Source organism: Parasteatoda tepidariorum, chromosome 3, assembly GCF_982258835.1.
Source record: "Parasteatoda tepidariorum strain Cologne lab strain chromosome 3, Ptep-v5.0, whole genome shotgun sequence".
NCBI classification, from domain to species: Eukaryota; Metazoa; Arthropoda; class Arachnida; order Araneae; family Theridiidae; genus Parasteatoda; species Parasteatoda tepidariorum.
The window spans coordinates 74,353,850-74,377,773 of record NC_141757.1 but is presented as its reverse complement, the minus strand read 5'-3'; the positions used below and the strand labels follow the sequence as shown (position 1 = coordinate 74,377,773).

The 23,924-nt window shown below is 27.9% G+C and overlaps 1 protein-coding gene across 2 annotated transcripts in view; it reads right to left on the bottom strand.

Moving 5' to 3' along the window:
* Positions 1-676: 676 nt before the first annotated feature.
* Positions 677-23,924, bottom strand: part of LOC107436693 (putative divalent cation/proton antiporter TMEM165) — a 33,009-nt gene continuing 9,761 nt past the window's right edge. The window contains exons 3-8 of one of the 2 annotated variants that reach the window (XM_087159608.1): positions 23,817-23,915; positions 23,661-23,740; positions 21,872-21,889; positions 19,482-19,658; positions 15,800-15,905; positions 677-4,921 (exon numbers count right to left, since the gene is read on the bottom strand). In XM_087159608.1, coding sequence (XP_087015734.1) covers positions 4,851-4,921; positions 15,800-15,905; positions 19,482-19,658; positions 21,872-21,889; positions 23,661-23,740; positions 23,817-23,915 — 551 coding nt within the window. In that variant the 3' untranslated portion in view covers positions 677-4,850. The remainder of the gene's footprint in view (positions 4,922-15,799; positions 15,906-19,481; positions 19,659-21,871; positions 21,890-23,660; positions 23,741-23,816; positions 23,916-23,924) is intronic. The other variant, XM_087159609.1, reaches the window with a different exon arrangement.

Sequence of the window (23,924 nt, the reverse complement as noted above, 5' to 3'; positions counted from 1 at the left end):
TGGCTATTAATTATTAGAGTAATATGTCTAGTAGAATAAGGAAGGATTCTATTAAAATGATATGAGCTGCCTAGCACCACAAATGGATTTGAACAAAGAGCTTACCTACATCTATTGAAATAAGAGGTTTTAAATATCTACCTGTTGAAGCACAAAAGATTTAACAGCATTTTATTGTAAGCTTACATAATTCAATACAGAAATGGTGAAATTAATTTACGTTACAGTTAATAAGTAATCGAAAAACAATAAATAGGGTTGTGACGATTAAAACATTGGACTGTGATCTATCTAGGGGATCTGAGCTAACTCCCATATTTTTTTTCTCAGCAGTGCTCTCTGGTCAAGCTTCTCCTTCTTAACTCAATTAGCAAGGCAAATGACTGGCAAGATTGGCTTTCTCAAGTGTCATTAGAAACAACAATAAATAAGTATTCACTAACCTTTATTAAATACATTATGGGGGAGATATCATTCATATATCATTTGTTACTGTAAGAGTAGAAGAAATCTGAAACTAAAAAAAAAAAATAATAATAAAAATAAAAAAGATATAAAAGGGCAGTTCCAATAAATTAAAATTAGTGTCCTCTTTTACCATTTATACTCAAATATGTGCACAATAGAAAAATGAAAAAACTTAAAACTCATATTGCATAATAAATAATAAGAGGAGAAAAACAGACAATTTTTTAATGAAAATATTTTTTTACATAACACAGGTTGCTTATAAAGACAATTTTTAAAAATGATAAAAATTCCAATTGCTTAATTTTCATAATAATCAGGAGAAAATTTCAATTTAATACAAAAGAAATTTATTGAATTTTTAATACACACTATTTCAAATAGTAATATAGGTAAACAGGATCAAACTTGAATAACCATTCTATTTACAAACAGCTAAAAAAATACATTTTCTCAATACTACTTGTTCTAAAAAATTGATCACATTCGTTCCAAGATCTTGTAAGTATGAAATATAATTGCTAATGTAAAAAGAAAACTAGGATACAACAATAACAAAATATTGCATAAAAAGATCAAAGGAACTTATTAACAACATATGAATAAAGAAATTACAGTTCAGCATGAAGTTTTATATCAACTAATACACTTTAGAATGTGCAGTCCAAGCCTCCATAGACAGGCATTTCAATTACTGACCTTTTCATATGGGATTGAAAAATTCAAAAAAAAAAATATTATTTCAAAAATGAAATAAATTTATTTGTTAATAGATTTTTTTGCTTTATTTTAAAACTTTTATTGTTTTAATGTTTCACTCTGATTTTCTATAAATAAATAAATTTTATTTTTTTTTAATTTAATCAATTTCCCAACCTTTTTTTTTTTTTTTTTACAAATAAACAGTATATTTTTTTCAAACTAACATTACTACTATAACACGCAAAATTACTAAGCCATGAAATTAAAAAAAAAAAAATTTAAAAAAACACCTTTTACTTATGACATTAACCTACTTGTAGATACGAAATTATTTTTTAAAACTATTTAAAGTAAAGAAAAACTATCATAGTGTTGCTAAGAAGCAATACTAGGCGTGAAAGAGAGAAATTACAACTCATTATTTAACTTTAATAATGTCAGAATGACCTAATGAAAGGAATATCAAAATTGATACAAGGTCGATAGAATTCGAGACTAGTTAATGTTGAGCCTGAAAAAAATAATGGTTAGGAAGCATTAACATAAGAGATCAATTAATAGCTACCATCTTCGATAAAATAAGTAAAATATTCTAGGATGCTGATAAATTACAGTTGTACTTTGCATGGAGCAAATTTTTTGTAAATAATTCTTTTATTAACTCTAGAGCCTGACTACTCTTAACCACAGTAAATCAGTTAAGGGAACCATAATATTAGGATTAAATCGAGATAAATCTTAAAGAAAGTTCTCTATGCATGCATATACAGTGACAGTAAATATCTTTTTAACTTTAATGCTGTTAATGTAAAAAGTATATAAATAATTTTCCCTGATTAAAACACCTTTGGAGACAATAAAATCACAGTACTGATGAAAAAAGAAAATTATTTGACAAATTTTTAACCCTTCAAATTTAAAAAAAAAAAAAAAAAATTCAAACAAAACACTTGTATTTTAAGCAACTTTATTCACAAAAATTTAATTCTTCCATTTATGGCATTTAAAAAATTAAAGAAAAGTTATTTTCATTATAGTAAAAATTCACCCTTTACTGCTTGGCAATAAATAAATTTAATTTTTATTATAAAAGGTTATTTCTTATTAAAATAGGCTATTTCTGATTAAAACAAGCAAAATAAATTAAACAATCAAAAATTTGCATTCACTTTAGCATCATACCATGATGTTAAGAATAATTTTTACAGATACAGAGCAGAAACTAAGATTAAAAGCAACTAAACACATTGTAAACAACCAAGATTGTTAACAAATAACACGTAGAGTTGAAAATAATAATTGCCTTCACTAAAATCACAAGATTCAATATCAATCACGGTGTATCTAAATAATAGGATTTAAATATTATATAATGTAACTAAAAACATTATTTTAAATTTATTAAAAGTAAAACTGAAAATATAAAATGAATTTAAAAATGGCAACAGAAATTAAACTCAGAATATTATTTTTGAAATATATCCTTTATCAATCAAAGTATGTTTTATAAAACATATTTATATATGTAATCTAACATCCTGTACAATGCCAAAAATTGACCAAGTATGAAATACTTTTCAAGGTATAGATTATATTATCAACAAAGTGGAAAATCCAGAATCTTATACAACGTTGAAAATGGACCAAGTATGAAATGTTTTAATATTTCTCACATTGCTCAGACATTGTAATGTCCAAATGACAAACCAGCAATGACAATTTAATTTTCTAATTTTACCTAAGCCTTTAATTTTTCTTTAAACATTATTCCTTTTTTTCTATTTAGCAATTTTATTTTTAACTTTCTTGGTGACCTTTCTCATGGTCAATGCGGTCATCCCACTTCCTGTGGGGAAAGTCAACCAACCCCTCTATTCACGCCTTTCTTTTTCTTCTTTTAATTTTAGGGGGGCTAACTAACCAATCTCTTTCCTTTAAATTTCAAACTCTCCGCCTCTTTAAATTTAATTGGCCGTAATTTTTTCTGGTATACCCCAGTTAAGGAATTTTTAAGTCTTTTTTAATGGATTCTCTCTCTCGAGCCTTCGGGCAGGTTACCTTTTTTTATTCTCCGAGATGTGGACTTCGGTCCGTATCGAGGGATTTCTTTTTACATTTTTTTCTTAACCTTTATTTTAAATTAAATCCACAGCTGCAATCAATTTCTGTAAATTTAAAATCAACATTTTATACCTTTAATTTTTCTTAACATTAAAAAAAAAACTTCTCGAATCTTTCTTTCCATATTTATTTTAACCTTCAAATTACTCATTCTTTTATAATTTACTTTTATCTATGACGCCTTCTGTGTTTTAATTTCTTTCGTCACCCATTTCTATTAAAGGTGTTCCTAATGTTAAAAATCGTTTTAAAGACGTCTTTCCACTAGTTATGTTGTTAGATATTTTTCTTAAATAAATCTTAATTGCAAGTTAAAAATGTGTGTTTCGTTTGATGGTTGTCCTTTGAAATGTCTTGTGTGTACAAGGTGAGTACCTTTCAATTATTGTTATGGGCATGCATAAATGTGAATTTATTAGTTTTTCTTATTGGAAACATCAGCTTACTGTATTAAATCATATATATTGTTGGGATATAGCATGACTTTATCGTTTTTATCTTTAATATTTAATTTATTTTAGTTTCGCCCTTTTTCCACATTTGGTGATACCAAATTATACAATTTGTTCAAACCTCACACTTTGTGACCATTTGAACCTATTGGGTTATTGTTATCCCACATTAGCATTGTACTACCACTTTCCTTAACGATCACGTCCCCCTTAATTATTTAATATTTACATATTTCAGCCTTATTTTAATTACTACAAAAATCAATCACTTAACTAATATTAATCATGACTATATCCAAATACAAGTAATATTTACCAAATATAACCCATCTATCAATTTTATTACATAAATAACTTTACTTTTATACACACCAAATAATACATTAATTTAACTGTTACAGGTTCCTCACCACATTGCCTATAAATATTTAAATACAACTTTACTAAATCACATTTTAATACATGACATTTGTCATTAATAAATAGTCAAACATTTGATTCTTAAAAAAAAATTTGAAAACATAAAATATTTTAACTTGATATAAAATCAAATTTCAGTCAGTAACTACAATTATACAAAAAGAAAACTAACACAATAATGCTTGAATATAACATTAAATTTTACGAGCGAGTTTTCTGACACATGTTCTGCTGGTGAAATATGGCATGATATGGTAAAAGTGAATTTACATCTCCATTTATGTATTTTAAAATAATATTTATGTTAATTTTCAATGCATCATAGAAAAGGTTAACACAGTTATAATAATTACAATTTTTAAACTAGCAGTATTAATTTGAATATTATTTACAATGAAATTCTTTACACACTGTACAATCAATAATATATTAACAGACAGGTTTAAAAATAAAGCCAAAAGTCAAGCAAAATTTAATAATAAATAAAAATAACTTAATAGAGACTTGAAATTTATAAATTGTAAGAGAATAAATAAGTTGTTTACCACTAATAATACAATAAAAAATATATATACACCAAAGCTTAAAAAAACCAAATAAAAATCCAGAAACCATCACGCTAGATTTAAAACTGGATTTAAAGCAATCAGAAAATGACCGTAAATTAGTTCTAAAAACTAAATATCTTCATGTTCCTGGACCAATAGCTAATGCCCAAACTGCAAAAATCAGGAAAACAACACCACCAATGAGAGTTACTGCAAAATAAATAAATTTTTTAGATGTAATATATATATATATATATATTAAATAAATGCTTGAAAAATTTAATATTCACCACACAAAATAAGCAACAACATAAGATAAATATTATTTAGAATATTATAATGTACGCCAAAAATATTTGAGCAAACATTTTTAGAATGATTGGAAAAGAGCAATAATAAAAATTATGGCAGAATTAATAATGATATAAATTTTAAGATCAATATGAATAATTCCTTCTTTAAAATTCTACACATAAAATTTGCAGAAATAACAGGAATGAAAATTCATTAACAAATGATTAAGTAGTTATATAGTATAGTTTCGACTGTAAAAAAATTAAATATCAAAAAGACAGGAAGCATACTGACAGGTAACGATTGGCTTTCACTAAGAGATTTTATTTTATTTTCTTAAATTTTTCTTTAATAGAAGAAATCTTATTTTAAATTTCTTTTTTAGTTTCATAATCATTTATTTTTCAGTTCCATAAAGAGACATAAATTTAATTTGTAGCAAGTTCTATCCCATTATTGGTTTACATAGTTATTGAACACATTTCCAGTTTCTGATAAAATTTATTTCTTTAATTGATTTAACAATCAATTCTTTAATTTACTTAAAACATTTATTTCTTTAATTGATTTAACAATCAATTCTTTAATTTTCTTAAAACATTTATTTCTTTAATTAATAATTTTTACTAACTTTAATTGTAATTGCAGGTGAGTAAATAACAACAACGCAACCCCCCCCCCCAGCATAATAATTTTTACTAACTTTAATTGCAATTGCAGGTGAGTAAATAACAACAACGCAACCCCCCCCCAGCATAATAATTTTTACTAACTTTAATTGCAATTGCAGGTGAGTAAATAACAACAACGCAACCCCCCCCCAGCATAATAATTTTTACTAACTTTAATTGCAATTGCAGGTGAGTAAATAACAACAACGCAACCCCCCCCCAGCATAATAATTTTTACTAACTTTAATTGCAATTGCAGGTGAGTAAATAACAACAACGCAACCCCCTCCCCCAGCATAATAATTTTTGCTAACTTTAATTGCAATTGCAGGTGCGTAAATAACAACAACGCAACCCCCCCCCCAGCATAATAATTTTTACTAACTTTAATTGCAATTGCAGGTGAGTAAATAACAACAACGCAACCCCCCCCCCCAGCATAGGAAAGGAAGAAATAATACACTACATGAGAGGATCTTTTTTACAGGAAAAAAAAATCGGAAATTTTGAATTACACATTTACTTTTTTGACACCCCAAATCTAAATCAATGTAGTTTTTCAATCGCTTGTTTCGGTGGTTATCATTATGAATTCCCAAGTTTTAAAAATTGCAATATTTTTAATATGGCAAAATTATGATGCGTAAATTTACACTTTTAAGGTATTTTATTTGAGTCCATTTCATAAAAAATCTAAGTGACTTTTCAATCACGTTTTTGGAGGTTATTGTAAAATTTCCAAGTGTTTTTTTAAAATCCTGATCTTTTAAAGACGATAATACTCGTGATTTTTTTATCGCTTTATAAGTGCCGATTTAATTGCAAACCTAAGATTTTTTAATTGCTCTTTCAACACTCTAGGGTTTCGAAAATCCTGATTTTTTTTACCAGCATAATAACAGTTTTCAAATTTGGCATTTTAATAATTATTACTTATGCTGGACTTTATTTGGGCCGATTTCATCATCAATCCATGCTTTTTCTCAGTTGCTACTATTTATTTCCACTTTTTTTTTTTAATATCTCGATTTTTTATGCAATATAATTACAAAAAGTCAAATTTGAATGTGAGTTTTAAACTGTTTACTGCTTTTGAGCTTTATTCCTAATTATTGGTAGGTTAAAAAAGCAATTAGAAAACTTTTAAAATCTAACATTCATAACATCTCTTATAATTCACTAAATATAAATGTCCAAATGTTAAAACTATACTAAACACTAATCCCAACTGAATGCTGAAGTTAATTTTGAGCTATAATGCATTTGTTTTACTTTAAATCATTTCATCATACAATTTTTTTCAAATACTTAATTTGTATTTATGTTGCTTGATAAAATATTTATCTTTTACTTTCATTTAAGAACATTATAGTTAATTTATTTTAAAATATACTTTTTGTATTACATAATGTTATAAAAAATCATATCTTCTTCCCCAAGTTTATATTTTTTAGATAAATTTATTTATTTATTTTACTTTTTTTAATAAAAAGGAAATTTTTTTTTTTTAAGTATGAGTTTGGCCTTTAGTTTTGAATGAATTGAATGATTAAAAGAATTAATTTTATGCAAATATATTACTAACTTGACTAATAAAAAAGAAAAGAAGGAATTAATTAAAAAAATTAAAGTAATATAAAAAGAACTATAATTATTTAAAGAAATTTGATTTCATGCATATATATTACTACGTTGACTGATAAAAAGAATTGTGTCAAAAAGACTGACGTTTATGTCATTGTTTTAGGCACAATTTTCAGTTGCATTAAAATATATAAATTTATACAAGCTAAATTAAAATGAATAAATAAAATTTTCTGAAAAAAATGTGGTCAACATATCTAGATATTTGGGCACATAGCCCTTCATTCAAAAAGATTGTGCATCATAATATATGAATTTCAATATAAATATTTTTATATTTTATAACATATTTTTTATTTACTTTAAAAATAAAAAATTATCCTTAACTAAAACTTTGAATATAATATGGTAAGATAATCAGTTATTTCCTCGTATTCTTAAGATAAATTTCATTTCAATGTGGTTAGTCAGTAAGCATGTACAATGTTCCAATTTAGCTTCTTTTTTTTTTCCGAAATCCCTCTGTTTCATCGCAATTTAATTCTTTATTAATTAATATTAAAATAATTTAAATTAAAATATATAAATTTATATAAATTGAAATAAAATGAATAATTAAACATTCTAGATTGTTTCTTTGGTGCTCTTGTCTCACATTATAATCTTTAAAAAATTGTGTTATGTTTAAGATAGGAAGTATTTATAATTCTTGCTGAGGGGTGCATCTAAATCTATGTACTCCATTGTGTGAATGCAACTTTAATTTAATTGTAATTCACATTGTAATTTAAGCTAAGGAATTATGTAGAAAGAATTTAATCATTAAAAATTACTCTGGTGTTCATTCGCCATTCAGTAGAAAAATGGCAAACTCAATACGTAAACAAAAAAAACAGAAATGGTATAGTAAATATAAAAAACAAATGATTGATCAAATTTAATGGTTTAATTAATTAGTAATGGTCTGTTGTAATCTGTTTGCCACCCCATTAAAACCACTATGTCAAAATAATTTATAGTGCTTCCTACTTAAAAAGGTGTTTCACTCACTTTCAAAAAATTTTATCGATCTTCGCATCAGAAAAATTTTATTTTTGTATCAGTAAAAACACAGTATTAGGTTAAAAATAACTTCACTAGCGAAGAAAAAGAATTTTTGTAATAGGAAGAAATAGGGTAAATAAAACATTTCTTTTGAGTTTCATTAACACATAATTTTTTTAATGAGATGAAACAAATAAAACCATAGAAATAATTATTTCATTTTCCCACAAAAAACCCCAACATTTCTCTGAAATTAAAATAGTAATTTTCTGAATATTTTTAAATGCAAGTTTTGCTTGCATACATTTTATATTATTAAGATTATGAAAATTTACCTAAAGCAGAATAACAACATATATCTAGAAAACTGTTTGATTGTCAACAGTTTTAACTACCTTGGATCAATTATAAATGAAAGAAAAGGTATAGATCAAGATATCGCTAAAGGTTGAACAAAGCATGTAGTGCTTTAACTATTCTAAATAAATTTTGGGCATGAATAAATAAGAACATTTAACTTAAAATCAGTACTTGTTAAATCAGTACTTTTAAATGGATCAAAAACTTAGTACAACTTGAAAACAAATATACAAATAAGTTACAGGTTTTTATCAACAAATGTATCAAAAGAATTCTTAAGATAAAATGGTTTCGCTGAATACCTAACAATGAATTAAACAAAATCAGCAGTCAAAAACCAATAGAATTCGAAATCAAATATAAAAAATAGTAATGGATTGGACATACAATCAGAAAATCCCCCCAAAAAAATTCAAAGTAACAGGCACTGGACTAAACACCTCAAAAGAGGGGTAGACCTAAAATGTCATAGTACAGAACTATGAATGAAATAAAGACAATAGAAAAATCATGGAGAGAGATAAAATGCTCATAAAAAAAACTTATGCTCCTCGTATTGAGACAAGGTTAAACCAGTACTTTTAAGCAAGTTTAATAACTAAAATAAGAACTTAATACAAGAAATACTCAGCGAAAATTCTATTCAACAAATTTATGAGGGCTGTTTTTTTAATAAGGGCCGTTTGAAAATAAAAACCAAACGAAAGAAAATCTTCATGAAGCAAATTTATTTTTTTATTCTACATACGTTTCTTTTTTTAAAAAAATAGTTGCCATGTTTACCTACATACTTATCTACCTTACAATTTGATTTAGAATACCCTCTACATAGTAACTTGCTGCCTGCTCCGATAACCAAGAGGACATGGCCGTTTTCCCATCTTCGTCATCGTTGTACTGGTAGCTGCCAAGAGGATGTTTGTCTTAGCGTAAGGTCTGGGCTGTATTGAGGGGTGGTCCAAAACCTTCCAGCCAAAAGAGGCCAATAAAGCTCGGAACTGAGCTATGGAGAGTCATTTGTCATGGAGTAGCAAAATTTCCTGTCAGCAAGCCAGTAGGAAACTTCACAAATCTGCCGGTGAATGTATGCAGCAGACAGGTTTATTGCCGTCTAAAACCGCATCACTGGCCAAAACAATAGCAAAATTTCCTGTCAGCAAGCCAATAGGAAGCTTTGTAAACTTCACAAATCTGCCGGTGAATGTATGCAGCAGGCAGGTTTTTTGCCAACTGAAACTGCATCACTGCCCATACCTAATATGTGGCGGGCGATTTGCAAAACTTTTAAAGGCACAGAACTGACTGTACAGGTTACCTGCACCGCTGTAACTGAGCAGCGTTGTTCACAAAGAATACCAGAACACGACACAAGCACTCGTTGCGACGCACCTGTCACCTATTAGTGTAAACCAGAAAACAGTCCACTTAAAAAACAGCCCTCATATGTTTATCAATTTAATTAATTGATGTTAATAAAAAAATTGAAGTACAATTATAGCTATGTGATAGCTGGAAGAATTTATCTGAAGTGTTTATTTCTTACCAAAACAAAAAGGACTATATATTCTAGTATTACGGGCAATATTCCCACATATTTTCAAAAAAAATCACATTTTTTTCCCTTTTTTACATATTACAAGCAGATAGCATATTATATATATAAAGCTGAGCCTGTTTATCTCAAAAACCTCTATATCTCGAAATTTCTAAAAATCGATACATTTACTATCTAGCATCAATGTATTTTCCTTGTTTATGTCGAACATTTTTTTTCAAAACCTCCGTTTCTCGAATTTCTAATAATGTAGCACAAATGTCTGAGCAAGATAACTTTCTTTATCACTAGAACTTGCAGTAGGAGATGAATTCTGTGAACGCACAGGAAGTAGAGAGTAACAAGTTCGAGGTGTTTTTGGAATTTCGATAATTGTCCTTGCACTTCTTTAACTCGAAAAAAATACAAAGATTCCGGCAGTAAGTGAGGGGTTGATGAGTAGGACGGAGGGACCAGCAGGAGTTAACTTTTCAACACAGATAAGAAAGCTAGGAATAGAAAATTCGTTTTCACCTCAAAATTGCAACCAATGGATCAAAGGATAATTAGAAATTTTAAGGTGAACTATTGAAAACAGTTGGTATGAAAACTTGTAGATGTCATTTATGAAAAAAGTTCTCTTCCAAAAATAAATTATCAGAATGACTGTTATCAGAACAACTGTTCTGCTAGGAAATATGTGCCTCTAAAAATTATCCAAAATGGTTTTAAAATGGTTAGGTTTAAAAATAGCTGTAAAGATGATGAACAAGAGATTGAAGGCTTCGGTAAAGAAGAAGAAACTGTTGACATTGAAAATACAGTGCCAAATTTGCAAGAATGAAATGCAATAAAATCGGGATTTAATGTTGAAATTTAAGTTAAAGATTTTTACTAGTGGACAACTGCCTGGCAACAAGCGGGAAATTGACAGATGCGGAAATCATAGATAATGACAAAGGAATATCAGATGAAAGAGTGCAAAATCATATTGATGAAGAAAAAGTGAGAGCAAAAGAAGCAGGAAACGCTGTAGAACTCTTACAAAGTTTTCTTAAATCCTAAGAAAATATTGGCTATGGGGGATTTGCTGCTCTTTTTAACCTTAAAAGAGCTATCCAAACAAAGAAGGTTAGACGTTAAAAATCTTTGAAAAATTATTTTCAGTGCTCAATGTATGTTAAAAGAAATTCTATGTAAATAAATGTATGTGGTATAATTAATTTATAAAAATGCCTGTATTTTTCTACTAAAAAAATTAACGCACTTTTAATAGAATTTCTTAATAAGTTTAATTTTTAAAGTACATGTATAACTTGAAACCTCTTTATCTCAAATTTTTTGCCCTTCCCATGAGATTCGAGATAAACAGGTCAGACTGTATAATGGAACTTTAAAAACCATAAATTCTGTGGGAAAAACTGCAAAGGAAATTGACGGCATAGGACACAGTTAAACAAATTTGTGAATAGAAAGTAAACGGATTTCATAAACCTTGGAAAAATGTGCAGCAGCAACCTGCGATAAAACAATTGAAACACATCATTGATTTATCATGGCGTCGGTGCAAATAGAGAGTGTCAAGAAAACTATATCTAAATTCAAATTCTGCATAAAATGATATCAGATATTAAAAATCATGTGAAAATCACAAGCAATTGTAAAAAAAAATTATTGGAAAACCACACAGATTAATGACGGAATTGAATGCGTTATAAAGTGATTGTTTAAACGCAGGATTCAAAATTTATATGTCGTAATATATTACAAATATTGATTTGATTTTATAGTAGGCAAATGAAGAAAAAAGAGACAAATATATCACATTGGAGAATAATTCTACTGTTTTAAATCGAAAATTTTAACGAAATAACCACTTGTAGATGATGTCATACTGTCTAACACTGATCACAAAATAGCTTTATAACGTCAAAAAAGTTTTTTTTTTTTTAAAAAAAAGGGGGGGGGAAGAACTAAATTTCTGGAACGAAAAATCTTAAATGCTTGAAATTTTAAAAGTACCTTTTCTCAGCGAAAACAGACATTTCTTAATCTTTCTTCTCTTTCTGAAGTTAGGTTTCACACTTAATCAATTTCCATGTAAAAAAGTTTCTTTGTGCAATAATGGGGGGGGGGGGTTGCTGATAATTATGGAATCCTTGATTAAGTTAAGAAATTAAAATTTTAAAATAGCAGAACTCGGGGGGGGGGGGGAATCATGTCTGCGTATAAATTTTTGATTCACAGAAGTCCTAGAATCTATGATCTTGAGATTGGTAATTATTTGCTCCACATAATTTAAAATTTAGTAAAAAAGTTGATTCCATTTAAAAATGCTCACTTCATGAACTTTTTCAACATGTTCAAAAGAATTTCGGATATTTAAAAGGTAAGTACAGGATGGTGTCAAATAACAAACTATTTTGAAGAACGTATTTGAATTTATTTTGGAGAAAATTGCATATTTTCACAATAATTATATTTTTTTATTTAAAAAAATGGTGCGGTACTGTAATAAATACAGAGCTAAATCAAGAAAAGTTTCAATATGTTTCCATAAATATTACCTTAAATATAATTTTTAACCGCAACAGCAGTTGAAAATTATATTCTATTAAATTAATCTCTTAGAATTTAAATTTCACTAATCAATAAAAAACTTTTTATAGATATCTTATCAATGAGCAAAACCAAAGCTAAAATTTAATCTTCTACAATTTAGCATGTTAAAGACTTACTCTGATCCACTAGCTATACCAGCCATAAACAAAAAGTTATTCCAGATAGTAGCTTTTAAAGGATAATAAATTTCATTTTAATATTTACTTGATTAATGGTTAGAAATTGTTTGATTGATTGATTGATTGGTTCATTTTACGTCGCACTAGAGCTGCACAATGGGCTATTGGCGACGGTCTGGGAAACATCCCTGAGGATGATCCGAAGACATGCCATCACAATTTTGATACTCTGCAGAGGGGATGGCACCCCCGCTTCGGTAGCCCAACGACCTGCACGCGAAGTCGAGCACTTTACGGTAGCACAGTTTAACGAGGACCAATACCGCACACCCTCGGTCCCTACGCAGACTGATCCAAGTGGTCACCCACCCGCACACTGACCGCAGCCAGTGATGCTTGACTTCGGTGATCTGCTGGGAACCGTGTCTTAACGATCAGTCCACTGCGGGACGGTTAGAAATTGTATTAAACATATTGTTTAATGGCATAAATGACAGGAATGGCTATGTGGTGCATATTCAAGCTAAATAGTTTACGGTCATATAAATGTGTGGTAAAAAAAAAATCTATGTCTGAATCAAAAACAAAAGGGAAAAGAATGAGAAAATAGACAATAAAGAGATTACTAGGAAATTTTAGAGCTAAGATCACGCAAAGTTTTGTTATAATTTTCAAAAAGTATACAGTATACATATCTGAAAGTACACATATATCTGAAAGTTACTATTTGATATCCTGACTAGTATAGGCTCCTTAGTGTTTACTTTACTTCCTCGCTTTTTTATACATAAGTTCTGCATTTTGAGATAAACATCCCACCTTTGTACTATCAACATGTTTGAATCAGCTCACAGATAATTTATGACAGAAATTTAAAAATAGCTATTTTGTACTTTTGCCAATAATATTTGATTTTAATCATATTAAATTTTTGAAAATGTCAATAAATATTCATTTACCGATCTGTAAAAGCATTAACTTAAAAAAAATTATACATTTCTCTTTTAAAATTTGAGTGTGCGGGTGGGTGACCACTTGGATCAGTCTGCGTAGGGACCGAGGGTGTGCGGTATTGGTCCTCGTTAAACTGTGGTATCGTAAAGTGTTCGACTTTGCGCGCAGGTCGTCGGACTACCAAAGCGGGGGTGCCATCCCCTCCGCAGAGGATCAAAATTGTGATGGCATGTCTTCGGATCATCCTCCGGGATGTTTCCCAGACCGTCGCCAATAGCCCATTGTGCAGCTCTAGTGCGACGTAAATTAACAACAGCAACAACAACTTTCACCATATTTTTAAATATAGAATTATTTATTTATTTTTGAACTTCAGTTCTCCTTACTTTTGTTTTAAAACAAACACAACATATCCATTATTTTTGTTTAATAAAGGAATTTGATTAATGTTCAACTATTTAAAGTATTTTTGTAGTATATTTTTGCTATATGAGTTGAAATAGGACAAAAGTGATAAACTTTGGCTATAATATGGCAATCCTTTACTTTGCTTTCAACTTTAACTAAGAAATGGGAGATTCTAAGTTAAAAATCTTGAGATTAAAATTTCCCACAGACGATAAAAAAAAAAATTTATTGATAATTGTGAAAATATGAAGAAAAAAAATTTAACACAGAAGACTGTGGTGTTTACTTTGACTGCAAGTGTAATTATTTGCAACACCAGTGAGAGAAATTTGCATTCAGTATATATAGTTGATAATATCTGTGTGTGTTTTACCCAAGGAGTAACATCCAATGGTCCTATGTACAAGATATGACGGCCCAAGATAAAATACCTTGGTCCAATTTTACTCATTTAAAAAACAATCTGATGTGTGTGACAAAATTTGTTGCAAAAAATCATATTAATAGATATTAATATAAAATGGTTTTCCCACAAAATTGATTATTACTTTCTGCAGAAAATAAATAATTAATTAAAATTGGCCCAAGGTGTAACACTCTCTAACTTATTTGTATTTATAACATAGTAACATAAATCTGTTTTACCTTTAATGGTATATAAGCTATTTGAGATATTACTTTCTACGTAAAAAAATTAAAAATTAAAATTAGTCTAAGATACGGCACTGTCTTTTATTTATTTGTATTAATTAATTTTACAATAGAAATCTGCAGTACCTTTAATGGTTTTCAAGTATTTTAATTATTACTTTCTGCATAAAAATTTTCTTAATTTTCCCACTCTACATTTGATTTGTATTCATCAACATTATAAGAAAAATCTGTGAAACCTTTAAGGGATGGAATAAATTTATTTTCACAGACATTGGAAAGTTTTCTTGTTCTTCTTTTTCGGGCAACATGAATGCAGATTAAATTCAGTTTTTTTTTTTAAAGAAAAAACTCATTGAAAATAAATTAGTTCTATAGTTGACTTGTGAGTGAATTATGTTTAAAACTATACTAAAATTGTTGCAATAAGAAAGTAACTGTACCATTCTCAGGAGAAAAAAAAAAGAAAATCAACAAATTTGCATTGGAACTGAAACTAATCAGATATAATTTTCCTGTATTCAATTTTCAGAAAATATATAAAAAATAAAAGTCTGCATTTTTTAACGATATTTTAGTAATTCAATAACTTGCATTAATGTAATAGAAAAAGTGATTAAAGGAGCAAAATTTGTTTAAAAAGTAGCATTATTAAGAAATGAAAGAGGTGTAATAGAGAATTTTCTTGCATGAAAATGATAAATTACAATACTTAAAAAGTGTACATAATTTTAAATTTCATTATTCTAATTTCTAGTGCATAAAAAATTTTTATATTTTGCGTTATTCGATAAATTAACAAAAATAATTCATATCATATGCTCAGTTGCTTAACAAAATATCTCACCAGATCTGACTGATATCCTTTGTGCTATTATTCTACCACCTATAACAGCAAGAGAAGTGCATATGCCATGTCCAATAATGGCTCCTAATGTTACTCCAATGGCATCCTAAAAGTTTAAAAGATAAATATTAATCACTGTGCTACAACAACAAAAAATCAACACCTAGATTGTTACATATTGTTACATATATATTAGACAGGATATTTAATAAAAATAAGAAAATTTATATTTAAAGCATGATTTATGAATTTTTTAATCTACTTTTTACCTTTCATAATTCAAGGACTGAATGATTTTTAAAGTTTTAAAAAGTGAAATAAAGAAATTGCAATGCTTACAATTCTTTTATTAAATGTTATTTTCAAAAAAAGAAATGATTTCACACAGAATAAAAATTAAAAAAAATTAAAAATTAGGAAATTAAGTGAATAAATTGTGATTTAATCTTCTTGTATGATGTAATAGTAAATGTAGTGAATTAACAACATGGTTTGCTTCATTTAGGGTAATGACTATGAATAATTTGTTTATTAATTATTATTCTCAAAATAAAAAAAAGAGAAGTATTTTATATTTTCCACTACAGGAATCTAAATGAACATGAAAAATACTTTCATTAATTAAAAAATTGGAAAACGATGAGAATAACTTGCAATTAATGAATACAGTGAAACCTCGATTTTACGTCCCCCGAATTTACGTTTTTCCCGCATTTTACGTTTTTTTCACCAGGACCCAGTTTTTCCGTATACCTCCAATGTTAATTTTTTCCGGATTGTAAGTTTTTAATTTACGGAATTTCCCGCATTTTACGTTTTTTGTAGAAAGAAAAAAAAATAAAAAAATGTTTTAATAAGCAATATTTAAGGTTTTTTACAGAAAGCAACTTGTCCGGAAAGCTGTAGCTGAACTAGCGAACGGAAACCTAAATGACGCCTGCAAACTAAAGTTAAGTGTTCTGGAGGCTATGCATTTTATTTCTGCTGCTTGGAGAAGCGTTACACAAAAGTGCATTTCCCACTGTTTTGAAGAAAGCGGAATCGTAGCTTCTAATGAACCGTTAACAGATGCAGGATTAGATAGACTATAGACTCGGAGAATGACAATGAAACAGTTAGCTATGACTTCAACGAGTACATCCGAGAAAACTTAGCAACATGCGAAGCTGAGAGAACCACTGCTCCATCCGTGGACAATGTTATGGACTTTTCATCCGCCGATGAAGATGAACAAGAAGGAACAGAAGCACAGCCCGTTCCTTCTTTCAACACAGCATTGAGAAGTTTGCTAATAGTGAAAGACTATTTTCTATCATACAAAGACCAGGAAAAAAATTTGCAAAAGATTTCAGTCCTGGAAGATGAGGCATTTACTTTGAACTCAATGTCTAAAAAACAATCTACTATTACGCACTATTTTGCACCTAAATTACATGATTCTTAACAAAAATTGTAAAAGTGATCTTGAACTGGTATGTTTTTTTCTTTAAATACTAATATTCTTTTCGTAAAATATAGATTTTAATAGTACCTTTTGAAAGAGTCATCTTTACTACCTTTAGTTTGTTTTATTTTCCCATTATTATTATATGATTTTTTGCTATCTAAGTATTTCCCGTATTTTACGTTTTCCCGGATTGTACGTTTTTTTTATCCAGTCCCCTGAGAAACGTAAAATCGGGGTTTCACTGTAATACAATATTTAAATTAGTGAATTAGTAGCATAAATCAATTCAATTTGTGTATCTATAAAGCAACAATGACTAACATTCAAATACATTATTCCAAGTTCCTGTGAATATTCCTCAAACCATTAAAATGAAAAAGCGACAGTCAAATTCTGATTTAAAAGCTATGTAGATAAGCATTTTGATATAACAGGATATGAAGACTGAACAGTTTCAATAAATTCAGCTAAGCATATTGTCAACAATTAAGAATGAAAGAGTTTATCAAACCAACTAATAAATATATGGCTCACAAGTAACCAGCAGTTCCCAACACTATTAATAGTGTCAAAAAGTTAAAATAAACAACACAATCATAGTTTGTGAGTTAAATAAAATGAAAAAACTAATTTTAATAGACAATTTTATAGATAATGACTATACAGAATTTTTCAATCCTTAAAAATATGAAATAACAGCTTTAAAGTTATGTACTCATAATTAACAAAAAACATATATATTATCAATTTGAAACACTTCAAATCTAATAAGAAAGACAAAAATATCTCTTAGAAATTGAACTTCCAATAAGTTTAAATTTTTGACTTTTTTTTTAATCCTCCAAATGCAGTTTTTTTAATTTTCACTTAAGCATTTTAAGAAATAAATACTTCTTCCATACAAACTCTAACCACAAATAATCACAATTTTCACAAGCGATTAAATTTCAAAGTGGTAAAACCACGCAATTGGTTGAAAATGACATCACTACATGTGGGGAGATAATCTGTATTGGTAGGCATTTGCTTGACTTTGGAGACAGAGTTCATATTCACATTTAACAAGTTAGTTTTTAATTTACTTTTTATATTTATTTAATAGATTTATTATTAATTTTTTTATAGTCTTGAGATATAAAACTGCATCAGTTTTCAATTGTGTTTATTGGCCTAGTAACAGTTTAGTTAAAAACTTAACTAAAAGAAATGGCTATCCAAGAGAACAATACTGCAGTTTAATGAATTTTAAAAAAACACTGATGGTAAGAAAAATATTAATAATACTACTGGAGTTAAATTTTTATAAATCAGGATAAGTAATTAACACAAATACTGTCATGGTAGACAGTATTTTTCTTTGTTTATGTTAAAAAATACATACTACTAAATAAATATTCATTTAAATAATTAAACTTGTTTTGAGATATGTTTTTATTTTTATAAAAGACCAAGCCATATTTTCAGTAAATCAATTTAACAAGTGAAAAATCAATATCGAGAATAATTAATAAAACATTAAAGCTAAAAGGTGGAAAATTTCATAAAATAATCATGTAATAGCATTACAGTAGAACCCCAATCATGTGACACCTTTTGAACCAAGGATATGTCAGAAAATCAAAATTGTCTAATAATCAGAACTTTAATCAGAGAAGTGACTAAACATTTAAGTAAAACGGCTGAAGATAAGTAGTGATTGTAACAAAATTTTAAAAAACAATTACAATTCTTTCTATTATAAATAATGATATGATAACATGAAGGAAAAATCATTGACACATTTCTGTTTATTGGTTGTTTTGTAACATTCAGATTTCGGATTCCTCACAACAGAAAAGTAACTGGTCATTTAACACCCATTAGAGCTATGATAATGCAATGACGAAATAGGATTTGAAGCTTGTCACTTGACTACAAAAAAATTTAAAAAATAAAAACCATTTTTTAAAAAAAAAATTACTATTATAAATAATGGTACAATATCATCAAGGAAAAATTATTGATACATTTCTACTTATTTGTTGCTTTCTAACATCTAAATTTTAGAATTATCACAACAGAACAGTAACCGTTCATGTAACACTCATTACAGTATGATAATATAATGAAGAAAAGGAATTCTATGCTTATCAATTGATATGCATGTAATATAACCGAACAGTTGCATGATCGGAGTTCTACTGTACTTAAGTTACAGTGGATTTACTGTACTAAAAAGAGTAATTAAGTAAATACTTCTCTGGCAGCAAGAATAATGGTTGTTAGTTGTGATCTGTCACCCCATTCTGCCAAAAATGTCATTGTAAATGCCTCAATAAATATCCTAGACACAAACATCATCAGTCTTCGCTTTAAAGTCCTTAATTTGCTCTTTTTTATTATGCCCGTTTCGACATCTACTTGACCCTCATACTGAAACACATAATTCATAAATAGCATTAATAAAACTTTATACACAAATAATTATTATCAAAAATAAATTTTAAAAATAACATTTGAAATTTTTAACAGGTTTATAATTATAATATTCAATCAGCTAAGCATAAATTATTAGCAAAGTATAATATATAACTTTTTAATATAATAAATTATTAGTAAAACATAACAAATTTCGATGAGTTTAGGAAAAATTCATTTTATCGCCATTTTTAAAAGAATCAAAACATGAATTTTATTATTGCTGATAGATTATTTAAAAATATATTTGTATACATTAGACAAATTATTGAATATTAAGTTTCACCTGCATTATATACAGTAGAGCGCCGATTATCCGAACCCTTATTATCCGAACGTCCAATTATCCGAACTGTGTCTGAATTCTTTTTTTTAAGTTTAGAATACTTTTTAACCCATCGACAATTTTTCTAAATTGAGAAGAATAAATAATACCCCCTACATCTGAAGACCATATTTAATTTACAACCTTTTTAGCAGTTTTCTTATAGTAACCATATATACATGCATTGTAATACAGTTAAACCTACATACCCCCTTAGCCCTTTACAACAGAAAATTATCTTCCAAGAATGCAAGCTTCATTTTGATAGTCTTACAATGGCTGGAATGCAGAAGGAGTTTATGAATTGATAAGTTCTGAATTTCTATAATTGGGGAATGGGTAGTTGTAACTTATGGTTAATAATTAGTGATTGCAGTGCTTGGAATCTTAAGTCTTGGAATAAAATTCTTAACAGAAAAACAAACGAAACTGAAGTTTCTGAACCAGTAGATCTTTCGGATGAAAATGATGAAATTGTGGCTGAAATTTTGAATGAAAATCGGAACTCTACAGACAAAGTGAAAGAAGTAGGTGATCAAGTTCAAGATAGTGGACCTTCTCATATAAAAGCATGCAATCCATTAGATTTCGCAATGAATTGGCTAGAACGTCAAAATGATGTTGATCCAGTTCAGTTGATTTATTTAAAAAGAATAAGGGATAAATGGCTGCTAAAAAAAACGCGTCTTCTTTGAAACGAGATCTTTGCTGGATTTCTTTTGAAAATGGAAAATAATGAAAAATGTTTTAAAATCAGTAATTAACAAAAAAATTATAAAAAACTGAAATATGATAAAAATAATTGAAAATGAAAAAAAACATTTAATTAAAAATATTTAAAAATTGAAAAAGGAAAAAAAATTTAAACACGCCAGAGCTATTCTAGATAGTACTGCCAGTCCTAAGCCTACAAAAGGTGCGAAGGGAAGTTAATGCATAAATAAGAATCATTTACACTAGATTTTAAACAACTTTCCAATTATCCGAACTTTTAATTATCCGAACCATGTTCGGTCCCGAGCAGTTCGGATAATCGGCGCTCTACTGTATTAATTTTCAGCCAATTAAATAAAAAAATTTAAAAAATATAAAAACTTAAAATTCAAATCAATTTGGGGTGCTTATTGGACTGATGGACCCATCTATGATAAGATAAAGGTCGCCAGGCCAACCTTTCTCGACCTGAAAAAAATTATACTGACTAACCACACACATGGTGTCGAAATTCAAAAATCAAGAAGAAAAAAATTATAGCGTCATTCAACATTTGCGGGTAGGTTCTCGTTCTGTGACGTCATTCATCCTCAGCCATTTACCCCTTATTAGGGAATTGTCGCTTGCATGAAGTGATTTCTAGATCTAAAATGGGAAATTCGGTAAAACATGACCCAGCCACCAGCCAATATTATGAAACATACAATCTTTCTGTGAAAATTAAATAAAAATTAGATTAATTTAAAGATTTCTCTCCCTTTATCTAAACTCCTTTAAAGGTTGAGTTAAGTCAAAAGAAACGAAACATCTTAAGAAGCAGAGTTTTAAATTTTTTTGTTAACTGATGTCAAAAATTAAATAAATGTGCATTAATAAATATCCATTCAATGAAATCAGCACTTTTTTCAGAAATAAAATCATTCTAAGAAAAAGGATTACTTTTCATTTATAATTTACATATATGCATAAAATTATGTATACAATAAAATCATACACCAAATTTTAATTTTATACATAAATATATATATATACACACACATACATATGAAGTTTCAGTAGCTCCTAAAAAATAAGGTTTTTAAAATTGATTAGCCAATTAAATCATAAATCATTAAAATAGTTAACTTACTAGAAAATTCTGCTTGCGCTATATCAAAAATAAATTACAACACCATTTAGTAACTAACATTTTAAATTAAGGATCTTCTTCAGACAAAAATGGGATTTTAACTTATGGAGAATTATATAAGCATAATTTGTTCATTGATAAAGTAACTAATAACTATTTTTGAATATTTTCTATTTAATTTTATTCATTGAAATGCAGTCTGTGAAACTTGGTTACTAAATTTTAAAAAAGTTATTTAAAAGTTTTAATTTAAAAAATATTTACAACCTTAAAATTAAAAATTTGATAACAAGATCCAGCAGAATGCATATATAAATGAATAAAACTAAACAAAAAATATTAATTACTGAATAACTAAAGATATTAGGCTCAAGTAGTTCTCTGTAATTAATATGAAGGAAGTAAAATCCCTTTTCCGTTTGAAGGGAACTCTTAACTCTAAAAACAGTGCAAACAGACACTAAAACAAAAAATTGGTAATAAAATTTATGGAAAACAACTCTCCCCCAATCCCTAATGAGTAAGGTTTGAAAATCTTGTTAACAATACTTGGCTTTTATTGAAAAGCTGCAAATTTATAGTAAGAATAGTAAAAAAAAAAGAAAAAATACTTTTACCAACTTGAACATAAAACTATTAAAAAATTACATAAGTAATTTAATGAGCTGGCACACGTAATCACAACACATAAAATTTTATTTACTTGAAGTAACATCATTTGTTAATTTTTTTTAGCAAGCTTCTTAACCCTTTAACTGATTTGCTCCTTGTGCATGTTTATACAAAAATTCCCCAATCAAGCACAATATCCTCATTGAATAACATATAGAAAATTGGTTTTCTATTCAAAAAAGCAACCAGTTTGTTTTTAGCAAGTTAGTCTATCTTCATGTTTCACATTTATTACTTCATAGTATTATTGTATGGTTTTATTTTATTTTTTCGCAACTTGATGACTGCTGCAGAAATCAAACTTTACAAGTTTTTATATCATTTTTCTACACAAGCAAAATAACTGTCTCTTTTTCATTTACAAGTAATTGATAGTCCTAATTAGCATTCTACATTTAATATGTTTACAATTAATTTTTTTGTAATAGTAATGCAACAAAAACTTTTATTTTAACTATTTCTCTTTTTTTTTCAGCCCACGGAAATCTAATCACTATAAATAAATACCTTCTCTTTTTACCCTTTGACTGATTTTCTACTTAAATTAAATTGTACAAAGATTTCCTTTTTTAGTTCGATATCTAATTAAATAGCATGTGGGAATCTTATTATGGGACATCTAGTTAAATAGCTTGTTCGATTAAATAGCATGTGGGAAAACTGTTTTTTTGAAGAAGACAGCAAATTGTACTCTTAATTGAGTTAGGTATAGCATTAAACTGTTGCCATTTATAAAGTATACTATGCTAACAATATAATTTAATAAGCTAAAAACAATTTTTCTCAGCTTAGCTTATATTCCAACGTTTTTTTCACTACATTTTAATGCAAGAATTATTTCGGTGCATTTTTAAATATTAGTATTTAATCAGGATACAAAATCCCTGCATTTTTTCCAACAACCCTGTATTTGATCTTTTCAATGATATTGAATATCAAATCAAATTTCAAGTGAACATACTAAACACTAAAAGGATCAAGGATCTAATTCAAACAACAACAAAAAAGTATCAAGTATCAAAAAAAGTTATCTGTAATACCGAGTAAATTTAGACTTTTGCTCAACTAGACATTTAACAAAATATCATAAATAATGAATAGTACATAAACATGTTACCTCCTCAACTTCACGTTTATTTATATCCTTTTGAACATCTTCAAATTCTTCTTTGCCTTCATCAGCTGGCATGGAATAACCTTTAAAATTTAAAACTCATTGGTAAAAGTCATTAAGAAATCTTCCATGTTAAAATGTTTTAACTTCACTACATACCTTCTTTTAACATTTTTAAGCCAAATATTGCAAATAAGGCAGTGGAAATATAATGGGTATAAGTCCTTGGAATAACAGTAGTAGCAAATCCCAAACAAGCTAAAAGAT